Genomic DNA, 25,118 nt, shown 5'->3' on the forward strand with positions numbered 1-25,118 from the left:
TTCACACATGCTTTGTGTTGTTGCTCCCATCCGGCGTACCGTGTATCATGTTCAAGCTAAATCAGAAACGCACTAGTAATGTAGTATGCAGTGTTGAAAACAACCTGTATCTGCAGAACTCATTTCAGGAGCCATTAATGACTTGCATTTGCAGTAGCACCAGTTTGGATTTGCTATTGTTTGAATTTTAACACTTTTTTTATATGAATGTAATTAAATGCACTGCTTGGTTTATTTGAAGACCCCGAGTCTGTCATGTTTCAAGTGGGTGGTTGTGTAGGTTTCTAAAGGGTTGGGAAATGTGCTATAAACTTCAAGGATTTTTTTTTTTAATATTCCAATAGAGACATTTTTCTGTAGAAAGAAAAAGCTTATAAAAGCACAGAAGACAACTGTGTAGAAATAGATGAACACTTCTCAATCAGCGTGCTAAATCAAACTACAAACTATATTGGGGGGGGGTATCAGTCTTCATCTCCCCATTTACAGCGTTTATTAGAAACGAATCAAGAAGCTATCAAATGTAGTTAATACGTTTTTTACAGGGTAACTAGCGATCTGTAAACTATTAAAACTCTAAATGAACCTCCCAACATGGCTCCTGACTCTGACCGCGTCCTTCTTAGGGTTTCTGTTCCTCCTATCAGCAGCAAAGCTGCAAGATCACTGGGGTCATCATGAATTGATTTTTTTCACCATCCTTGTCATGTTTCCTCTGGCTTTGGTGAAGGTTTGAATATACCGGTAATAATAAAAACCTACCGTGTTTCTGCCTTTATTGTGGTTATCTTTCACAATTCTTTTAACAAATGGTGTCCCTGAAAGTCATTTCCACCTCCAATAGAAGTAGTCAAAGTTCCTGTAAATTCAGATGAAGCAGAAGGTAAACATGCTTGAGCTTCTCTGAACTGTCCATCTGACACAGAACAGAATGATTGTTTTTATGAGCCACATTTAAATCAAACTCAATATTATGCATATAGATAGGCCTATGTTATATGTAGGTATGTATAGAGATATATTGAGTTATATTATATGTACAGTATTTATATATCTATATCTCTATTAATATATATTGATTTATTGTTATATGTAGATATGTCGATATATAGATTTATAGTAATTTTTATGTATATAATTGGGGGTAAATATATGAACCAGTGTGTATATATAGCATATCTACTCTTATATAGTTAATCAAGTATATTGTTATATCATTGCTGTCTATTGTTCTCTATTATATTGTAGTATTATTGTAAAGTAATGATGATGTAATACTGTACATTATAATTACTTCTATTATTACATACAGTACATACATAGTAGCACAACTAAATGCTGGGCGTTTGTTTTGTTTTCTTTTTGTTAGCTTGTTTTGTTTTTGACTATGTTTATATATACATATAATTGAGTATTATGTCACTATATTGAATAGTTATAAAACACACATAACCAAACAGCCCTGCTTTAATAAGTTAGCTTATTTAAACTCTTGTTATATGTAAGAATGTATGTAAGATTCAGGGGTAAGACTCGAAGACTCCTACATGGGGTGTCACAGTCGATCATGAGGTCCGTGTGTTCAAGCTTCATGAAAATATAACATTATACGCCGTGCAATGCAGGGCCTGTAAGGGTGTCATCTACAGAGCAGCCTGTTACTGCCAACTCACGAGTTCTCCTTCCTCCGTTCCGCTTGTGCAGGTCTGGCGAGGAACCGTGGCCAGAATGCGGTACCGGAGGATGCGCGCCGCCCTGACCATCCTGCAGGCCTACCGTCGCTACAAAGTCAAGTCCTACATCCGCGAGGTCAACCGCCGCTTCAAAAATGTCCGGTCCATGAAGGACCATGGCCGACATGTGAAGTGGCCCACGCCGCCCAAAGTCCTGCGCAGGTTCGAAGAGGCTCTGAAGAGCATCTACAACAGGTAGGCGCTGCCTATTTATTACAGTAAACCTTGCAATGGCATTTACTAATACTGTATTAATACTATGGTGTCTCTCAGAAAAGAGTCAGAGGAGGATCATTTTTTCAGAGGAAATGTTTTTAAATTGCTTTTCTGTAAAGTAAATACAGTAACTGTTCTTATTTGACTGAACTAAAGCTGAATCTATCCCCAGCCTCACTAAACTACGATGACCTCGAGGGTTATTTTCCACCCAGATGAGCCTGTTTAAGGCAACTTGCACGTTTCCTCCAGCCTCAGGCCCAAACCGAGGATCGATATTCCTTTTTTAATCCCTCCTCCTCCTCCTTCAAAGTCTCACCACTGCCTTTCATCCCATCGTCTGTTTGCTTTTTTGTTTTCTCCCTGAAGCTGCGCACAGTTAGAAAATAACCCTGCCAGAGGATGATGCTGCCTGTCAGGATTTGTGAGTGAAAGGGCAGCGAGAACAGTACATAACAGCTGGGCTCTGCTGCAGCCGTTTGCTGGGTGCAGCACCGCCCCACTGACCCCATCCACAGCATCAAGGCTCTGTGCACATGCTTTGAAACTGAAAGTCAATATCTCTGCTCTGACTTTGCTCCTCACAAGTGCTTCTGGCTGTTTCCTTCAGGTGGTGGGCATGGACGCTGATCAAAGTCCTCTCCCCAGAAGAAGTTCTGCAAGTGAGGGCCAAGGTTGCCGGCCTGGAGGCCCTGAAGGGCCAGAGGGCTGACTTGGGGCTGCAGAGAGCCTGGGAGGGAAACTACCTGGTGAGTAGGTGGACTGTAGAAGATGTGCAAAACAAGAACCCCACACTGTTATGGTTGTTTACTAGTTTTACTCTGTAGTCTACGTCTCAGGGGCACAACAAGATTGATAGCCATTCACACTTTATGCAGGCTTTGATCAACTGCTCACCGACGTAAATACCCTATCATCTCATCACACTGCTCAATACTCAAGGTATTTTGGCCGGTTAACACGATCAAGATGACATCATGAAGTTATTGGGCCCCAGATTGATGACGTCAGGCGATTCAAAAGTGTAGTCTGGGCCGCCACCGGTCTGGGGTCTGGGCTGCAACCAGGTACTGGCTGACCTCCCATCATGAAGCTCTACATACATGACGAGGACAGGATTCAGGATCTTTATGACAAGAAAAACATCAGACATCTCATCCCTGAACAAAGGAATGCAAGCTCAGCATCAATCTTACTCTACTGAACGCAATAAATCGTAAAAGAAACGTGCATACAGTACTACTTACTCAATGAAAACGATGAAAACAGCAACAGATATGTCTTCTCCAGTATCTCCCTGATCACCGCTCAGGATGAAGGATCACAAAAACAAGACTGAGCCTGAGCCGCTTGATTGAACCATGATATTTATGTGACACATGTTTCCAGGCCTCTTTTCACCAGCCTTGTCTAAACTTGATCGGCTCCACTAGCGCCGTGATTCTCCTGAAGCTGAACTTTTAAATCTGTTTTGTTGTCTTGTCCAACAGAAGCGCGACAGCCCCGACACCGCTGCATCATTCACACTCGTAGCCAGCGAGCTGCAGCGGAAGGACAAGTTCATGAGAGTCCTGTTTTCCTGCAACGTGCGAAAGGTACGAGGCGCGTGGCTTTAAAGCATTTATCCTCCGCTAACCACGCAGGAACTCAGTCTGTGTGCGTTGACGCATAACCTCTCCCTCCCGGCTGTTTGTGTGCACATTCTGTTATATTGTCGGTCGTCTAATGAGGTGTGGGGGACTTTGTGTTTCCCAGATCAACCGTTTCCACAAGGCAGAGAACCGGGCTGTGCTCATCACTGACCGCCACCTGTACAAGATGGACCCCCTGAGGCAGTACAAGCCCATGAAGAGCATCCCGCTCTACAACGTAAGACATCCCTCCCTAACCGCCTTTTACGGCAGACGGGTGTTAGCAAACAAAGGCCTCATTACACACAGGCCTTAACAGCGCTGTCGGGCCAGAGCTGGCTGCTCTGGGGCCGGCTCAACACATGCGGAAGATGACGCCCAACAAATGAAACCGTCATTGAGGGGAAGTGAGTGACAAACAGAAAGGCCTCAGTACGCAGCAGCTGAAAATGGCAAAGGTTTGGAAATGAGCGCGGCCTGACCGAGTCTTTGTGCTCCACATTTTACTTTCAGTAAATGCTAGCATGGAAGTGGTTGTTACTAGTGTTGTTTTTGTCAGCCTGTTTCAGTTTTAGTTTCAGTCTAGTCTTTGGATCAAGCTATCATTTTAGTTTTTATTAGTTTAAGTCACGTTCATTCTCCTTTTTAGACGTGTCAAGTTTCAGTCGACTAAAAAGCTGAGCATGTTAGTCTTATTTTAGTCAGAATGGTCAAGGACCATTTTAGGCCCAATCCTAATTCAACTTCACTCGCCCTTCTTTTCTCCACTCGCACTTCTTTTCTTCCCTAACCCCTAAAAAAGAAGGGGGAGATTTTAGGGCAATTGAAATCTAGGGCACTTGGCCCAGGTGCCTGTCCCAATACTCCCCCTACCCCTCGTTTTCATCCCTACCCTGATCAGGAAGCAGAGAGCCAAAAGCTGTTTTAATTTCAGCTGTAGCGCTGTTAATATGGCACTTTATTAAGTTTTAATATTTTTTCAGGTATAAAGGTAACCTTTAAGATCCGCAACCGGGGCTCAGTTTATCCTAATAACGCCTGTTAAGAAATTTGCTCCGAAATTTAGAGATTTCTGTCTGCCGGCTCCGGAGCTTGGGTCCGCGTTAAATCGACGCAGAGCCTACGGCGTAGGGTACGGCATACGGCGCGCGTCGCCGCGTACATCGACGCAGACCTTACGGCGTAGGTTACGTAACCTCCGCCGTAGGCTCCGCGTTGGTGTAACGCGGAACCATAAATCCCTTTATTCTGGCGTGATCTTCGGCAACTTCGGCAACTTCTGAAAGTGTGTAAATTACCCAGATAACAGCTGGATTACTTTGTGGTTTCTGAAAAGTATTATATCAGAAACATCCAAAACAAATCTGACGGGTCACAGGATTATTTCTCTCTATTTCTCTGAGACGAGTCTGCCTGTTTGCCTTCGGTCGGCGAGTCAAATCGACGCAGAGCCTACGGCGTAGGTTATGTAGCCTACGGCGTAACCTAACAGCCTTTACTCCGGCGCAATCTTAGTGAACAACGGACAAAAAAGGGATTATGTACATTCACTGAGTGAATATTATGAAAGTAAAATATTGGTTTGCAACTAGAAATGTAATCAAAACACATTTTTATGCAGAAACTAACTCAAAATATTGATTTTATTCACAAAAAAATAAGAAATGTCCGCCATGTTTTTTTTTTTTTTCAGTCCGCAAATGACGACGAAAAGCATTCTGGGAAATTTTCATACCCCCTCGCTCGTGAAGTCAGCATCTGAAAACCCTCGATTTGAAGGGGCTATTCTCAGCCCCTAGCCCTCGTTATGCCCCCTCCCCCTTGGTGAAAAGAGGAATTGGGACACCACTACCCTCACGGGAACGTGCAAAAGTTAGGGTTAGTGAAGAAAACGAGGGGCGAGGGGTTCAATTGGGACGCAGCCATAGTCTCGTTTTAGTCAAAGATTGTATTTAGCCAAACCCATTTTACAATTCTGTTGAGAACTTTTAAATTAAACTGACCCCTGAGGTCAATGAGGTTTTTGTTTAGTTGTTTTAAACTGCTGCTTCAGGTTGCAGTTGTCTGCACCTCCCTCTTCCTTCCTGCTGGTGCTGATAGCCAACAAACACAGGTCACGTGACCCCCTGCCTGAAGCTGGGCCTGAGGTGACTGATGTCTTTGATCGCCCACCAGCCTCTATATGTGGCTGCGCAAAAATCCATATGCAAAGATCTCTTTCAGCTCTGCAGTTGGATGTTTTTTTAAATCCCATTCATGCTGTGATCGGCCCATTAAGGAAGGTACATGCACAAGCGCAGGAGGCTGTTTCCATGGCAAATGGGTCCCGTTTCCCTCATAACACTGTTTATTATCCGCCAAAGACGGAGGCATTTGAGGTAACATTCTCTTCTCTTAGTCGGGTTGTATAAACGATTCCCTCTCTGAGGGAATTGTACAACTGTACAACTGTTATTGTTTTGAATTTAGCTTACACAGCATGTGCCTTTGTCAAAAACGATCTGCAGCCGTCGTCTTCCCCACATTATCAATGCCTCCCCTTAAATGAGGAAGGTGAGTTAGTTTAATTGTTTAATTAGGATCCCCATTAGCTACAGCATGACTGCAGCTATTCTTCCTGGGGTCCGCCAATATTTTAAAATAATACAGTACTAAAACATAACATAATGAAAACAAGTCAAATAAATTTCCACTAGATAAAAAGAATATCAAATTAAAAAAAAAAGCAGAGACATTCCACAAAATGAAGACAGCGAAATGAGAACATAACACAAAACAAAACAAAAACACTGCACAGTTAAGACTTCATCTGAGGTCGTCAAAAAGTCGGAAAAGCAGTCCACAATTTCATTTCATTTGTAGTCTAGAACTTCACAACTGATCTAATATAGAAAAAAAGAAAGAAAAAATACATTCAACAACAATCATAACCAACTATATTTCCATTTCCAGCATGTCAGACAATCAGTCTCAGCAATCTGCTTGTTTAAGTGAGCTCTATTTCAATGTTCTATAATTGTTACTTATACTGATTCAAAAGATGTTGCTTAACTAATAATTTGAATGGTCCTGTGCTGTTTGTTTGTGTGATGTTTGGGAAATGAATTCCACTCATACATGGCCATGTACACAACAGTCCTTTTCCCAGCATTAGAATTCACATTTGGCAGCAGAATATCCTCCAGCTGCATGTCTGGTGATATATTTATGATAGTCAGAGCTGTAACATAGCTCCTGGTATAATACCTCAGGAGTCATATTTCTAATAAATGATAATAATGAGTAAAGTAATTTTTCACTAACCATTAACCAACCAACATTCTTATGCATTTTAATAACGCTTGTCGTCCAGTTACAACTAAGAACAATGCGTGCAGCCCTGTTTTGTATTTTTTGTAGTTTTGCAATCATATATGCAGTTGCATTTGACCAAACTGCCGGGCAATAGTCAAGATTTGATATAATTAAGGCCTAAATTACTAGTTTAGTTTCTTTTTGAGTTAAAAATGTTTTATGTCTGTTAGTGTGTTGCTGTTCATGCTTACTTGCGTACATCTAGATGTGCGGATTGTTGGGCCCTCACAGCCGTCCTGCCCAGATCCCCCCAAAGTCACAGGATTGTGTTTTTGTTTGTTTTTTCTGAGCTTTCTGAGTTGGAGATTAAGGCACAAACCCAAATAAATGCACTCAAGCTCAGAAAAGTATAGTTTTTGCCGTAATCTGCCCTTTAAACGTGGTTCTTTTAGCAGTGAGGTGGATTTATTTTCAATATTCTTATCTGAACTGTCTCTGTAGAGATGCTGAGCAGCCAGTATGTCCTCACTCTGGATGCCTGAAAAGGTGGAAGAAAATATAATTTCAATGGCCACGGTTACATGATGTTTTTTAATTCGGAATTAATTATTCTAAATTAAATCATTCAGAATTAAACTATTTTCCTTCGAGTTTACATGGAAATAGTAATTCCGAATTGAGGTTTACATGGTTTGATCGGCTTTATCCAATTCCTCTTAAGGTCTGGGGGTTGGGAAGGGTTCTGATTGGAAAGGGGGGTGGACCAGAAGTTACGTCTACCGGGGGAAAAAAAAAACTTAGCGGAATTTAAAGCGGAATGAGTGTATACATGATTGTGGAATTATTCTATTCGGATTTAAAATCGGAATAAACCAGCCACTTACTTCGGAATTAAGTTTAATTCGGAATGGACATTTTCATTTGGAATTAGGTGTTTACATGGTAATTTTTACTAATTTTGAATCAGATTTAATTTTAATTTTGAATTAAAAAGGAATTAAACTTCCCATGTAAACGCACTTAATGGAAAATCAAGCTATTCCTTCCTGGGTTTGGTGATTTGCCACAACATTAATATTGCTACCACGATTTGATTGCTGCACTGACCTTGAAGGTGAGGAAGGAAGGGAAGGTGTGATGTCGCCCGGTGAAATGAGTGGGATATGAAGCTGGAGTGCAGCGATGACTGTGACAAGGCACCCCAGTGCTCAATCTGACAAAGGGATGGGAGGAATTACAGAGCTTAGAGGAGCAGCCACAAAGCCTTCATCAGAGCGCCTGGAAGTGACGTAGAGGGATGGAGGCAGACAGATGGTGCTAGAGAGAGATAATTGATGCTGTACAGGATTTTAGTTACGGTAATGTTCATTCAGGAGAACTTCACTCATGCAAACTATGAACCGATAGTTGAGACTCGACATTGACACACGGGGCACATGGGAAGTCAACGACACAGAGCCCCGAGAGCCTTTAAAATAATCAAGAATCTGTTTTCTGGTCAGTAAGTTCTACAAGGATCAATAGGTCTGACCTGCGAGCATTGCTCATGCAGCTGAAGCCTGGAATATTTCATTTTTTTATGCAGTCACTGAAAGCTCAGCACTGAGTCGCATTGCTGCACGAGTCGATGCATGTTTTTGTTTGTTGTCTTTTATTTATTAACGTGGACAAAAACACTGTTGTTTTTCATTCAGTCCCACAATCATAACAAAAAAGTGGAATTATATACCAGAGCCACATATCTATTTTAGCACGAGAAAGAAAAATGTCTTCACCAGAGCAGAATATGAAAATGTTGGCTTTGAGAGCTCCTATTACCAACGACAGGGTCTTGGCTGTAGTTCTGGTCTAGTGGATTGGTTTTGCATCCTTTAATGTTCAAAAACACATTTGGTCCTCACTGCTGCAGCACTGCTGCTCACGATTAATCTGAACTGTTTCATTTTAGAGCCCATCTCCTCCTGCGTCGGTCCTGACAAGCGAGGAGTGAAGCCACTGCCCCGTCTTTGTTAGAGCTGGCCCTGAAGCGGGCAGCATTCACAAGTTTCATGGTAGTGTTGAGAAAATAAAGGAGTTATACTGAAGAAAAAGGTTGAATTTCATGAACCACAAGGTGTTATCTGAGGAACGGAGCACATGTACTGAGGGGTTCAGATCTTGATGCATTAAAACATGACAGCAGGGAGTTTAAGATGATGGTTTTGGTCCGTATTCTTCTGTGGTCTGCAGTAATTATTGTGTCTAATCATGTCACTGTGATGACTCTCCAGCACCTTCAGTCTTTATTTCCTTTCAGATTTATATGAATTCTGCCAGTTTAACGCAAGATGTTTTATCAGGACACTTTACATACAATTTATTTACCGAGGGAAACTTTCAGTGTAAGTGCTTGTCCTGTACTTACAAACTGGTTCTTTAGATTGTCCGGAGCGCCGCTCCAGGAGTAGTTTTTGTTTTGTGGTTGGAGACTTGTTCAAAATGACCAACTTCTCCGGTGCAAAACATTTCCCGAGAGCCATCTCCTGCGTTATGATCTAGATTCACAAGCTTTTTTTCCAAGTCAGAGCTCAAATATCACTCTCTAGCTCCATCACCTCGTCCAAATGTTGTTGATTCTGGCCCCAAAAGATTGGAGCGGTGAAAAGATGAACATCAGACCTCAAAAGAGGGATTTTTAATTTAAAAAAAAACAACAACTTCCATTTACTGTATATCATGTAATTCTATTAAATTGCACAAAAATGTAAAACAAAAAGTGAAAAAAGATAAAATTGAGATACCACACCTTTTAACACAGATATATATATTAGTTTATATATATTATAAATAGTTTATATTTATATATATTTTTTATAACTTGATAAGATTTTTCAATATTTTTTAAGACAAACAACCCCACATATATCCCACCCTCCCCGGTTCCCACATACAAAGATAATAGCAATAAAACAGAATATGTAAACAAGGATAAAAAAGATAAAATAAAATACATAAATAAAATAATATTAATAATAATAACAATAATAATGATGATAAATAAATAGATGAATAACACATGGACGGTTAAGGGTTACACATTAGTCCAAACATCTGTCAGTTAGTACAATTGAGGGTTTCCACACTTCTGAGTAACAAACATGACAAAAATAAATGCTAAGCTACATCATCGAAAGACAGCGTAAGGATGAATTCTAAGAAAGGGGACCAAGCCTTTATACATTTTTGGCGAGATTTGAATCTGTTGTATCTGAGCTTTTCTAAAGGTATAATATTAGTTTATATTTAATTATAAATAAATGAAGCCTGCTATAGATCTTTATCATTATAGTTTTTTGCCCTTTTTTTGCGTTTACTTTGGTTGATAGGCAAGAATTAAAACTCCTGTATTTCAGCACATTACCCGCAAACAAACGTCGTTGCCCGGATAGAAAAATGTATTAATCTTTTAAAAATGGAGCTGCAAGGGGTGAGAGAGTTGGTCAAGGTGAACATGGGCAGAAGTGGCTGGGAGCAGAAAGGTGGAGGGGAGGGAATGGAGATGTAAACGGAGAGCTGCTGCAGCATGACATGGAAGTATTGATCAGAAAAGGTCAAGCAGAGGGGAGAGCAGTTTAGTTCATTGTTGATTAGCACTGATAGGCTAACAGCTCAGCATCTCCTTGGCTGCCCCACAGCGTGTGTTTAATGCTGCTCCTGCAGGCCGAGCTGAAGGGGAAGGCTGGGCTGATGGATGGCTAGGAAAGTAGTGAGGAGCCAAAAACAGAGCCACATGATTTATATACCAATTAATGCCCGTGTAGGAACGGTGAGATCACACCATTTTTACTTCTTGTTGAGATTCAACAAAATTAAAGTAAATCCCGAATGAAAAATGGCTTCTGGATCAGCACCTCACACTGCCACTTCTCATCTCTCCTAACCTTTTCATCTTCAATTTTCCATTTTTATTTTTCCATTCTGTTCCCACCTTTTGTCCCTCCCCCCGCCCCCTCCTCTCCCATCTCGCCCATCTACTACTGTCTTTGCCTTTTCTCCATCTCGCTGTTGTTGTCATGCCAACTTCCCGGGAGACGGTGTTGTCATGGATACTGAGCAGCAGGGCAGATCAGCTGATGTCTGGTGTTGTGTTGGCATGTGCACAGATCTGTTTCCTATGTGTGCACTCTTTCCCTTCCTTTTTCCTGTTTATGTGTGACCCCTCCATTTCCCTTCATTTTCATCCTGCTTCCATTACTTTATTTATTTTTAGACTACACACTGAAATGTTTTGCTATTTACAACCAGGTAGCTCAAAGGATACACGATGGTCAATAAAGAACTGGCTGAGAAATGGGGATGCAATGAGGCATGCGGTTTAATCGTATCAATAAAAATCATGTGCTGCAGGGAGAACATGCAGAGGCCGGACTATGTCGTGCCCACTCATTCATGCCGCCCCTTCTGAATGTTTTTTTATTACTATTCTGTATTTACAAGACCTTCGGGATTTGTTACATAACCAATAAGCATAAACTGGGAAAATATGTGATTATGATGATAATGATCTATGAAGCAAAGTGATGGCCAAAGGAGCACTTGAGGAAAACTGTTGTGGTCCTGTCGGCATGTCTGCAGACTGGGCAGTCTACATGAATTTAATAATAATATAATACGTTTTATTTAAAGGCGCCTTTCTTGGCCCTCAAGGCCGCCGTACACAACACATTAAAAAATAAAAACAGCAGAGCACATTTAAAAACAGCAGCAGTAAAAATAAAGGGAAAAAAAGAAACAACAGAAAGAGGCAGAGAAATGAGCATTAAGTGAGATAGGCAGTTTTGAACAGATGCGTTTTGAGTTGTGATTAATTTGTTGATCAGTAATTTCAAAAGAAATGTTCCTAATGGGTTATGCTTTTCTTATTTGTTTGTACGGTTCTTTACAGCATGACTCAAAAGAGACATACCAGAGTTAGGAAATGCTTCTTTCCAGATGAACGTATGAACATGTTATAGTGTGAATGCCATAAAAAAATGAGCAATCAAATTTGACTGGCACACATTAGATCTATTCACTTCCACCTTTTGTCTTTAGTTTTTAGATTAACCCTTGTGCTTCCCATTTTTGTGTATTTGAGAAAAAAAAATGTATTATGATTTTGGTTTGATTATTGGAAGGGGGGTGTCTAGCGATGGGAGTCCTGGATTGTCCAGAAGTAGCAGCAAAACTGATTTCATTGTATTTTTAATGTTGTGCCAGATTTAAAATTTTGTTAAATGATATCCAGTATTGGCTACAATGTAAAATCCTGAAAACTATTGAATGTATTATAGTATTATAGTATATGTATTATAGTTTTGAGCAGAGCTGAAGAGGTTTGAGAGATTTTTCCAAAAAGAGAACATTCATGTAGGATAATTTTATAGCAATAATTTGTGCATTTATATTTTTGGCTTGAGGGTAAATCCACACCTCCACAAAGGGACCCACTGGGCATAACAAAACCCACATTGTGCTGCTCTAATTTACTGCCTGACAGAAAAGAACAAAAGCATCTGAGGATGTGGTGTAAACGGCCCGTTCATACACAGAACATTGAAACTATGGAAACGGCAGGTCACCACTCAGATGGATGACTGCTCACACTCCAGCAGAATTACCCAGCTTCCTGATCTTTGTCTCCTCTCAGTTTACGGACATGCTACACTTCCAGTAACTTGGTAATGGGTCGCACAAAGCTGTACATGGATTTCCAAAGAGGCACATCCCCAGGAGAAGAGGAGGGGCAATTTAGTTCCTGGCTCCGCCCACTAAAACCAGCTCAGAACAGATGAGAACTGATGTCACGTTTACACATTTACAAAAACGGATATTTCCCACTCTACGTTTTGAAAAATACCATCATTTACACGAACCCGCATAAATACGCTGTAAAGGGGTGCTATGAGCAGCCAAACCTACAGGCGGCAGTTAACGAAAAGCATATAATCATGCTAGCCAATCAGAATCCTGGAAAAAAACATCAACAAATGACACGAGTAACTTCCAGTTACTTCCAAGATGAACAAGAGTCTTTCGTTTGGAGTGACAGAGAAGTGGAATTACTTTTTTACTTATTTTAAAAAAAAAAAATTTCTTACAGCACCTGGTATTCCTAGGCGGTCTCCCATCCAAGTACTAACCAAGTAGTAATTACTTTTAAGTGTGACGTTAGAATGTAAAACAAGTAAAGTACAAGAAAATATTGACGGTGGCCAAACAAATTGCAAACACAGGTCGCACACATGACGCTGGTGACGTTTCTGTCGCATAATGTGACGTTCTGAAGCCTAAATGTCAGTTTCCCTCCGTTTACAAGCAAACGTGAAGACGGAGTTTTTGCAAATCTCCACTTTGGCCGGAGTTTTCAGAAATTATCGTTTTTAGTGACTTTGAGCTTCGTTTTCGTGTAAACGAACGGGCAAAACGCATGAAAACACCACAGTTTTTGCTACGTGTAAACGAGGCCTGAGGAGGTGGAGGAGATTTGAACTGCAGTTATTGTCCATTGATTAGTGCTTGGTTTCAAGAATGTATTTGCATTGTTTAGTCACATCTATACAACTTTGAGTCATTTCAAGGAAAAGTACAAATCTTTGTGGGTGTTTTTGAATCGAATAACAGTAATTATCATTCAACTGCCATTCATCAGGCGCTTGTTGCTTCTAATAAGCCTCAAAATGTAAGTAATTGAGTAGCCTTACACCGTTTGAAACCAAGATTTTACTCGGGCCAACCCCCTCCATCGGAGCTGTGATTCCCGATCAATACCACGGCTGCCTGTGGAGGGTTGGCTCTTATCAGTGCCAATGAAGCAAAACGCCGTGCAGTGCAGAGAAACTCCTCTGAGGCCTCGCTCCACTGTCTGCAGTCGTGAAGAATGTGTTTTGTGGGATTTGTGACAGATGGCTGGGCAGATAAATGGCTCTAACAGATTTTATACTTGGGATGAAACTGATATTGTGAATCGAAACAAAAAATGAGACGAGGAAATGGATCAGAATGTATCGTTTCCCAACTCATTAGAACACTGAGTGTCGTTCCAATCAATTAAGCCTGTAATATAAATGTAAATGCAATTTTCTCCTGGTAATTAACTGTGGGTGGATTGCTCGACAGAGGGACATGGCTCTAGGCTGCAGTTCATCAAGTGCTCATATTTGAAGTCGCAGGCATTTTGCTGATTCTCGTCTTCGTCTGTTGCCCCGCTGATGGAGAATTCCTCCCGCAGCACATCGTCCTGCTGATGGGTATTAATGTACCTGACCGACTGCCCCACGGCTCTTTCCCCAACAACCACCACCCTCGGTTCCTTGGAGAGGTCTAAACCTCAAAGGAAAGATGGGCCCAAAAGAAAAGGAGGGATGAAAGCACAGAAGGGAAAGGAATGGGAGTTGACGAGACATAAAGCCGAGCTTTCTCTCCTCCCGAGAAGTGATGTCCTGTGAAGACGTCGAGTCCTTCCTGAATCCAACAACAAAGTGGAAATCCGTCTGTTGTTCACTAGCATGCGGTTAGAAAATGTTGATTGATCCTTTGGGGTTCAATCAATAAATCTTTACTTCCAGTGCTGACTGGAAGTGGAAGTATTTGCATACATGAATAGACGCCACATTGTGGCTGCTTTTGTTGGGCAGTAAAGCTGTTGATCAATAAGTAATTACCATCAAAAGAGTGCCTTGTGTTTTTGGTCTTGTTCTTAAAGGCACATTCCTGAAGGGTACGAGGCAAATGCATAAAACTCTCATTGAAGTAGACTTTTGCTAAAAGAAATCTCATCTGCCATCAAGAGTTTCCCCAAAAGTCCTGAGGAAAATGCTAGTTACCCGACTCAAGCAAGCGCTTTCAGGACACACTGCAGCTTGCTTATCATCAAGGGGTTGGAGATGTCGATGCCGTTGTGCACTTCCTTCAACAAACCCACTGTTGCCTGGATTCTTTGCCTTCCCCAGTACGATGCTGGATTCACACTGAAAGCGTCAAAAGTCGCCTGTGGAGGCTCGGGACGCCTGCATCGCTGCTTGCCAACGCCTGTTGACGCCTGCAGTGGGCGGGGCTTTCAAGCTGCGCTGCAGAACTGGAGGGAACAAAGTGCATATAGTCTACATATATATATATATATATATATATATATATATATATATATATATATATATATATATATATATATATATATATATATATATATATATATATATATATATATATATATATATATATATAGCGTGCAGATCTTCAGTTTCCTATTTAAGCATGGATCACACTTTGGGAAGCCTTCTTTATATTCTAGCGTTATTTCCGCATAGATGAGAGTGAGTTTGATGCTCTTTAACAAGGTTGGTCCCGGATCAAAAGCAACCATCGGGGAGCCGTTGGTCCCGGTGAAGCTGCAGTCTGTCTGCGGTGAACACTGACACACCGGGTCGCAGCGGATTTGGTCATATTGTTTAAACTGTGTTTTGTGATTAATAAGCATGGTTTTTAATTATTTTGCGTTGGATCGATGTAGCAAATAAAATCGTTCGGACCATACAGCCCCTCTACCATCAGTTACGTGTTTCACATGAGCAGTTCAGGTAAAAACATTTAGTTCAGGTAAAAACCGCAGTCAAATCAGCAAAAATGTCAGTTTGCTGGATGAAATATATTAATTCCTGATAAAATAAGTTTGTTAGTGCACAGCTCTGCTCCTGTACGCATGTGAATGAGTGTACGTTTGTGTGAACATGAAAGTACAATCTGCATTGAGGCTTCTTGCTTTGGGAATCCCGGTCTGTGATTGGACGCTGCCTCGGCTTCGCTGCTGCTCATTCGCACAAAGTTGAGATTTTAACTTCAAATTGGCGCTCCTGATGCCTCCAACGCCTCCGTGGCCTCCAACGCCTCTCGCAGCGCGCTTTCATAGAAAATGAATGGCAGCCGGATGCCTATGACGCTTTCAGTGTAAATCCAGAGTCGCTGCTGCCTCAGAACTCTCAAAGGCTCCAAACAAGGAAACCAGACTTCCTTTTCTTCGGTCTCACCGTTCCCCAGAGGACTGTCAGCCTTATTTTAAGCCTTTGTTGCGGATGCACAAAAAATAACGCTGCATAACATGAAGGGCAACATCACACATCTTCTGTGTGACACAGCGATTTAATGTTGGTTTGTATTCAGTCAAACTTCTGGAAACACCCACCCCCCAGTTTATAGAAAGTCTTGTTTAAGGAAGCTTTAGGCTGTCATGGTTTTTAAAATGTGCAGGATGGAGAACAGGGCCTGATGAAAGAGGCTCCTCTTACATTTTAAGCACTTCAAAACCTTCTTCACTCCAGTTTACTATAACTATAAGGTATCTTCCCTCCTCATGTCAGTTTCTATATCTGCTAAATCAAGATATGTCTCAAACAAATGCTCATCTGTATACACACTTTGTGTGTTTCTATGCGATGTACAGTAATCCCTGGTTTTTCGCGGGGGTTACGTTCTAAAAAGAACCTGTGATAGGTGAAATCCGCGAAGTAGCAACTGTAGGAGCCATATATTGATGTTTCATTTGTTTGATCTGGTTGCCACGGTGATGAAGGAAGTTTGGGTCCCGTGGGTCGTCACCGTAGCTTATACAAGGAATCAAATCACCTGCACTGAGGTGGAGAGAGGAGCGTTGGGTAGCCGTAATTTTTGTTGACCGCATTTTACTGATCTCCCCGATTACACTTTGCAGTGTACACATTTAAAACCTAAGTGAATGTAATCGGGAGGCCGATGTGACTGAAGTTTTGTTATTAAACGCCATAAAACGTATCTCGGACTCAGCGTGCTTCTATGTCAGCAGCAGCGCGTCATACAAATATACAGGACCCAACAAAAACTCTCAAGCGGCTCTAATAAGTACAGGAAAGCCGCAATAGCAACTTTTTTTTTTTTTTTTACAATTACAAGGCTTCAAATTTCAGAGATCAGCCCCGCCCCACCGCGACCCGATTAATTGGATTTGAACGGGGAAAAAAAATAAAAATGATTATGAAAAAAAAATACAGTAAGTACAGTCAGACAAATTGTGACTGGTGTGTATTTCACTGCTCTTCTGATGCCGCTGCATCCTGACTCGCTCTGTAGCGTCTTTTTCTTCTAAAGCCCGCGGTTCAGATGTGTTTTTTCGAGAGAAGAACATAGTTATGGGTAGTTGTTGTCGCTCTTTTTTCTTCTGGGCAAAAAGATTCTTATAAACCCACATGCTACCATGGATTATATTTGAGAACTGTAATGAACGATTCATCAAAGTGTCCCGTTCTTGAGCTGCTGCTGAAGCTCATTGGCCGTTCTCAGCATTGTTGCTAAGCAACCAACGTTATTGACACAGGAAGTGAAGAAGCGGGGAGACTGTTTACCCAATCAGAATGCAGAAGACGATGCTCAATGCAAATCCGTGAAGCAGCGAGACGTGAAAAGTGAACCGTGTTATAGCCAGGGATTACTGTATAACAATATGTGCAACGCTTGTGAAACCCCGCTCTTACCTGTACCTTCCTCTACCTTGCTGTTGGCTGTGTGCATGGTTATCCGTGTTTAACTGGACCTGTGTGTGCCTCTCCCAGGTGACGGGGGTGAGCGTGTCTCCTGGGAAGGACCAGCTGGTTGTGTTCCACACCAAGGACGGCAGGGATCTGGTGGTGTGCCTGCAGGGCATGGTGCCCGCCAACGAGAGCCGCATCGGCGAGCTGGTCGGCACGCTGCTTGGCCATTTCAAGAGGTAGGCGCCGTGGGAGGGGATGCTTAAAAAGTTGTGTGCAACAAGTTCTGGAAGAGAGGGAGCTCCTTTTCATTTCATCTGCTTCCAAATCTGGAAGACTCGACACGAGGACAAGAAGAGCAAAGATGCATATCTTCCAGTTTCAGTGAGCATATCTTCCCCACCTGAACCCGCCGCACTTGAGTTAATCTGCCGCATCAATGCAGGGGCGTCCTAATGTTTTCATTCTCTCTCAACCCCTTCAAAGGGCGCTCAATGAAATACTTTCAATTCTAAATGTTTAACTCTACAGGGTTATTGGAGAATATTAAGAGACCTCTATCAACACTAACTTTTTTTGCAGTAATCAAAGTTACCAAATATGGTCACCTGCCCTGTAAAGGGTTAAATCTCATTTCTAAAACATCATGTTGAATCCAGTTGCGTTGTGACACATGTTTGGCGTGGACCACTGACCCGTGGCGGGCGGATTAAGGGCCAGATGTAGGACACCGTCACAGCTGTCCTCACTTAGACTGTGATGTTCACTTAATCTGAGCTCAGAGCTCTGCTCAGGACCTAAGAAGACCGGCTTTACGTCGCTCCGGACTCGGCCAATCCTTATTTATGTGAAACTTTCCAAGCGGAAATGCAACCCACAGAGCAAAAAAATAACCAAACTGAAATGAAAAACAAACAAGCCCAAAAGATTTTAAAACATTTTTTAAATGTGCCAAACATTTTCTAAATAAGCAGTTCAGGTTCAGATAAATGGTTTTAGACAAAAAGGTCAGGTTGGTATTAAAACCAGAGGTCGGAGCTCCACTGGTAAAAGACATGGAGAACCACCAGATAGTTGGGATTGATATGGTCCCATTTCTCTCTTTCTGACACATCTAGGTAACGTTCTGATCATTTTGATGTTTATACTGATTATTTGTTCAAATATTTCTGTGCGGGTGAAGTAATGAGAGTGAGAAACTGCTGGAGTCAGATTTGAGTCTCGCAAATCTTATAGTAAATCGTGAAGATCCAATATGTGAAACATTAACGACCAGGAATGTTTGTGTGGATAATCGAGACCACAGTTGCACACTCCGGGGATTTTTACTTGGATCCTAACAACACCCGATGAGAAAATGAGCTAAGAAAAGAAACGAAATACCTATAAATACTGATTTTACATTTATTTTCTGAAGTGGTATCGAAGGGAATTATGTCTCATTTTCCAGGAGAGACACAAGACGGACCACATTATTAAAAGATGATGTCCTTACTAGTGTCCACGTCGTGCTGTAACATCCGATACATCACGCTTCCTCTCGGATCATCCCAACCCCTTGTTTCACCGCTCTTCCTTCATGTTTACCCTGAGGTTCACAGCCGAGGTTCTGGATGTTTGTAATACAGCTAATATTGTAGTGTGGTTAGCTGTCTGGATTATATTGTCACACTCTACACACTACAGGAAACTTTGATTGATTGATTGATTGATTGATTGATTTTTTTTTTTTTAGTTGGTTCTCATATTTAAAAAAAAATGTGATCTTTTAGAAATATGTCTGTGCAGCACCGTTCAGTCTGAACGGCACAAAGTGAAGTGATGACGGGATTTGAGTCCGGACAACTTTTACACAGTAATTACACTGCTCTTGTGTCATTTAAAGAAAAGCAGGTGCAGATAAGCTGCTGGTCACATCCACCCTCCTGATATTGAACCATCGGGTCTTGTTCTATTTGTTCTGTGAAGTCGTACGTCGACAACTTTCTAGGGGAAAGCGTCGAACCCTCCCGTATTAAACACTCTTGGGTGTCACACCCTTCCACTTCTTTTAACATCAAACTGAACTCTTTAAAAAATAAGTTGATCATGTTTTGTTGTTGGAGTACACAAGGATGTTATGCCAGTAAGATGCTGCCTACGATGGATTATCTGCAGCCTGCACACGCTGCCCTTAAACAGCAGGCTTTTGTCTTCTTGCATATTGTTTTTCTCCCAGCAGCCGCCAAAGAAATTGGGTAAGACATTTCCACTAGACACAGTTTAGTTGTGCTCATTCCCCCTCTTTCTACTTTAATATAGTTTTGTTGAAGAGTATGAGCGCACACACACACACTGCAGACATAGAGGAGCAGTTGTTTTAACCATTCAGGCCTTTTGTCCCTAGTTAAACCTAAAGGGTTTCATTTGACTCATTAGATTGGATTTCTTATCAAATCCAACAGACTAAGACTATTTCAGATGCCCGTGGCTGGCATTCGCTCTCATTTCCCTTTCATTAAGTGGTTCGTCCTGTTGGCCTCATGTGATTTTATTTAGGCATTAAGGCCATGAGACACTCCGACACTGAATTGTGTGAGAGTAAATATGGTGTGGATGAGATAACGGACTAGGAACGCATCCGCCGGATAAACCACTGCAGAGGCGTCTGATGGCGAGGTTTCATTGTCGTGGCTGCGAGGAGCTCCGACTCTTGCATTATATTCTCGAGTCACCCGATTGAGAAAAATGTCTCATTGTCCTCACAGAACAAAACAGCACAGCTATGAATATATTCATAGAAAGAAAGTATCACATTTAATGCCTTAACCAAATTTAACGGTAGTTCATTCACTAGGCTTAAATGCCTCATTCAAAACCACATATTTAATGGTGGTAGAAGCAGTGACAAGTTTGTTTTTGGGGACCCATCATAGTGTTGTGTGGACCAAAGTATGGTGCCCAATCCTTTAAACCAAGCTGCAAAATCAGCTGCAAAAATGTGTGGATCACTTTTCCACACCATTTGGTTAAATTTCCTTGGTTTCCAAGAAACTCCCAAATTATCCTCTGATGCTGCTAAGACATGCTGCTTTAAGCAAGCAAGAAAGACAGCGGGTGGCAAAGAGAGGGGGTTGGGGTTGAGGTGCTGCTTTAACACAGGCAGGGTGTCTTGAATCCATGTAGAGTACGGTGACATTTCAAAACTATGAAGGCATTCTGGAGGGAAGTGTGCTGCTCGGTGTCAGAAAGCTTGATCTCTGCTGCACAACAGGATAATGACCCGAAACACACAACCACAAGCACTAAAGAGTGTTTGTTCTGGACCATTGTGAAGTGTCCTGATCTAAATCCTGTTGAACATCTGTGGAAAGAGCTGAAACATGCAGCCTGCAGAAGAAAACCCTGCGAACCTGAGACAGCAGGAGCAGTTTGCCAATGAGGCCTGAATTAATAGTTGCACTTCCATCTTCTTTAATCCAGAGCACGTCTCACTGAGCTTTGAGCAGGTTTCCTTGTTTTCACACTCTGGTGTTGCCCTGCTTCCTTTTGAAACCCTTCACACTCAATACGTCTGCATTTGCATCCCAGCCGAGCCCTTCCCTCACACTCGGGCTCCGTGTTCCTGCTTGTGAAACTTCTGCTCTTGGGTGTTCGTCTGTGGATATCTGTGCAACAGCGCTGTAAAAAACCCCAGTCAGCAGAGATGCAGAAACACGCTGACGTCACCATTTCCCCGTAGCCTCGCTCGTCTTACGCCAGAGCATCCCTGATGGTGCTTTTCCACTAGCACCTACTAAGCCCGACTCGCCTCGCCTCAGTTTTGCGCTTTTCCACTAGGGGTGTAACGTGCCGAGTAGATACTTTTTCTCTTTCTACCTTGCCGAGGTTCTAAGCGGCTGTGTCGGCTGCATCTGACGTCATCACACTACAGGCCACCGATTGGTCGGGGGGTTGGGAGTCAGACGTCTGAGTCAGGAGGCGGAAATCAGCGAAAGAGCGACTGACGGCGGCTTTTTGTTCATTTTATTCGACCAGCAACGGCAGCACGAAAGTCTGTTTCATGATCCAACTCTGAGGTGCAGATGTTCATAAACCTGGTGGCTGAGGAGAGAATTAAAAAGGGATCTAGACGGGCGATAAGGAACGACCAGATCTACCAGGAGCTCTGTCACTTCATAGCTGCTCGCGGCTCCAGCTGACTTTTCAGCAGCGCGAGAAAATCAAATAAAAATTAAAAAGCGTCGCCGCTTGAAGCTTCTTTGACTCTCATTTTTTAACTTGATATCGAACACAAGCCACAGACCCAGCAGCACATATATCATCTCCTCCAGGTTCTACATCTTTAGTGTTGTTGTCTTCTCCGTTTAGATCACACAATCAAATACGTCACAGCAGCTTCGCTCCAACCCTCCTACTTCTGCTCCAGGTGCTGAATTGTTATGGAAAAGAAACCAGGCCGAGTTGAGTCGAGCCGAGATGACTAGAGCTGAGTAGGTACTAGTGGAAAAGCGCCATAATAGACTCGACTGCTCCCATCTCTTGAGGGGAGATGCAACAATCCACTGCTGGTGGATGCTAATAATGATCATGAAGCATTGAAGGTTTTCTGTCTCTTTTTGTCTCGCATACACCTGAAGTGCAACTTCAGATGGGTTCTATCATCCAAACAGAACTATTCATGCCATCTCATTTGCCAGCCGTGTGTGTGCATCTTTGCCTCGGTAGAAAGGAGGTGTGAACATGCTCCATCGATGCTGTTCTGTGGCGGCACCTCGTCCTGGGATGCAGCCCATTTTTCTGCAGGGCCTCAGCTAGTGACCCTCCACGTGCTTCACCCTTCACACTCATCCATCACTGTGAAACAGAACAAAGGCTGCAGCGGCACATGGAAACACATCTGTATGTGCTGGTGCATGTCCTGTGTTGCTCCGTTGGGGGTGTCCGCATCAAGAAGGTTCCCCACATCTCAGCTCCACATGGGACCTGCTTGTGTATCAATATTGCATGATTGGTCTGCATGTGCCGTCCTGCCACTGCAACTCCCTTTAGATGGGGTTTTAACCTTTATCTCTCCTTCAGCATGCTGCACAGTGCACAGTATGCAGAGAGAAGGGCATCTTACAGCAGCAACAAAGCAGCACTTCATCCTCTCAGTTACAGCGAGGCCAAAATAGAACGACTCTGCTCAAGGGAATAAACGCTCCGCTGGATGCTTCAGTGTGACGTTTGTTTTTGGCAGTTTCCAAATCTCCTTGGCATAAATCTGTTTTATACATCCTATCTTTTCACATATTTGCATTTTGCTGAGGAGTTGCCTGTGGTTTTAATTTTGCGATAGCGTCAAGCGGAAGTCATCAATACTACACACAACTGGCTGAGACTGCAGTGACTCAGAGATTTCCAGCCCATTCTTAAGAGGATAACCCTCTTATCTGCCTTGACGCACCAGTTGTCTAGAGAAATTCAGAAATAGATCATTAATTTGCATACAAAGGAAGGGGAATAAGACCCTTATGCCCCCCCTCCCCTTATCGTGGTTTCTTTCCACTTCTTATTTTTTGATTACTTCCCCTTTTGTATTCTCTCACTCTCTCACGAAGCTCTTTGAGCTCCCTCCTCTGCTTTATCCTGTCCTGCCCCTCTCATTTGTTTCCCCCCCTCCTGCCCCCTTCCTCCTCCATTTCTGGAGAAGAGGCAATAAAATATTTAAGATATTGCTGCTGTTGAGGCCTATATTTAGATGGGATGAGCCACCCCTCTCTCTCTCTCTCTCTCTGTCTCTCGAGTGTCTCTCGTGTTTATCTGGGTGTTGAGGATGCTGTGGTGGGGGCTGCAACACGTTTGTCACATATGGACTTATAAAAGTCCGTGATGGATTTGGGTCACTCACAAGTCCTCACGTACAGTAAAGAATCACTAGATGGTAAGAAGAGAGAAGCAGAGCCGCATGAGCTACATGTGGTGGATTTCTGCAGAAATCTTAAGCATGAGTAGATTTTCAGGTTAGCTCTCAAATGACCCAAATGGAGGCTAAGTTAACAGGAAAACATTAGCAAGTTAGTTTATTAATTGACAAATTGGATTCACTTTTGGCAGCATGGTGGCTTGGTGGTTAGCACTGTTGCCTCACAGCAAGAAGGTCCCCGGTTCGACTCCCTGGCCCGGTTCGACTCTTTCAGTTTGGAGTTTGCATGTTCTCCCCGTGCTTGCGTGCGTTCCCTCCGGGTACTCCGGCTTCCTCCCACAGTCCAAAAACATGCGTAGTAGATTGATTGGTGATTCTAAATTGCCCGTAGGTGTGAGTGTGTCTGGTTGTGTTTATATATGTGGCCCTGCGATGGACTGGTGACCTGTCCAGGGTGAACCTCTGCCTCTCGCCTGAAAATTAGGGATAGACTCCAGCAGACCCCCGTGACCCTGAAAAGGATGAAGCGGGTATAGAAAATGGATGGATTCACTTTTCCATACCCGTAAAATCTTGGTAAGATTAACTGCTCCTTTCCATTACTATTCTTTTAACCTTTCCTTGGTAAAGCCTGTGCTCTCTCACTGTTGTACTGCATAGTGCTCAGAACAGATGAGCTGTACCTCCTAGCAGACTTCATGGGTCATGATTTCCTCCATGACGATGGGCCCAGATGCAGCTAAACAAGCCCACACCATGATACTACCACCATGTTTAACAGATGGGATACCATTCTCTTTCTGAGATGCTCTGTGTTTTTTCTCTGATTACATCACTTTGCATTTCCACCTGAAAGTCTCATTTTGTTCTTTTTTTCCCTATCTGATGGTTTTTCAGTGTCTCCTGTTATCAGATTATATTAACTAATTAAAGAGAGGTCTTTTACTGCTTGGAAGTTAGTTTTGGTCCCCTTGTGGCCTAACAGACTGCTGCACTGCTGCTGAACTGGTCTTTGCCAGTTAATCCTGGAGAGGATTATTCTGATTTTGAGTTTCCGTCATTTGCCAGTTGGAATAGTTGGAGTGTAAACACCTCAGTTGCTTATTTTTTCCATCATAAAAGCCTTGCAGCTGGAGTATAGTCCTGCCTCCATCTCCTCGCAGGTTTTATCTTGGAAGACTTTATCCTGTAACATGCATGAATCTGTGCTGGAAAGTATCAATTTACTTTTAATATTAACATTTCCAAACAAAAGTCACAGTTCTTAGCAAGAAGTAAAAAGCGAAACGATGAGTTATATTTAAGCTTCACGCAAACACCTTTTTTTCTTTATTAATAGATGAATATTAAATATTAAGAAATGCAAACTGACCCCGGTTCAACACTCTTGTAGGCACAGGAGAGATTATAGACCAAGTAATGAATTTTTGACAACTGTTTTCAGCTGAACTAAAAGAAAAATTGCGTTTCTACTCCACCTGCTGCTCTCGTCCAGTTATTAGGCGTTCTGGACCTTTCTAGCGACACAGAGACGAACAACGGATGCCAGTAAGGTGATGTTCAGAGGTAAAGCTTGCCATGTCTTGGGATTTCACATGGATTTTTTGAAAATGAGAATAAATTAAGAACTCAATTTCAGTTTAACTTTTAAGTTTGTTAAAGTTTGTTTCTCAGACGGCTCAATCCACACACTTCCACTCTGATTCACGCCCTCCCCGCTGAGATCTACATATAAAAATAGCTCAGTATTGAATTATTCATCCTCAACCTCAATTCTCACAGGTGGAAGGATGCAGGTTTTGTCTCTATAAAAGGCAATATATTTGTGCAAAGATGTTTTTGTTCC

General features: G+C 42.3%; 1 protein-coding gene across 1 annotated transcript in view; it reads left to right on the forward strand.

The window, feature by feature from the left end:
- myo1d (myosin 1D) overlaps positions 1 to 25,118 on the forward strand; it is a 140,307-nt gene that overhangs the window by 83,363 nt on the left and 31,826 nt on the right. Inside the window, exons 17-21 of the mRNA XM_061708988.1 lie at positions 1,705 to 1,928; positions 2,560 to 2,698; positions 3,440 to 3,544; positions 3,705 to 3,818; positions 17,470 to 17,624. Of these exons, the coding sequence (XP_061564972.1) occupies positions 1,705 to 1,928; positions 2,560 to 2,698; positions 3,440 to 3,544; positions 3,705 to 3,818; positions 17,470 to 17,624 (737 nt within the window). The remainder of the gene's footprint in view (positions 1 to 1,704; positions 1,929 to 2,559; positions 2,699 to 3,439; positions 3,545 to 3,704; positions 3,819 to 17,469; positions 17,625 to 25,118) is intronic.

This window comes from Cololabis saira, chromosome 19 (assembly GCF_033807715.1).
Source record: "Cololabis saira isolate AMF1-May2022 chromosome 19, fColSai1.1, whole genome shotgun sequence".
NCBI classification, from domain to species: domain Eukaryota; kingdom Metazoa; phylum Chordata; class Actinopteri; order Beloniformes; family Belonidae; genus Cololabis; species Cololabis saira.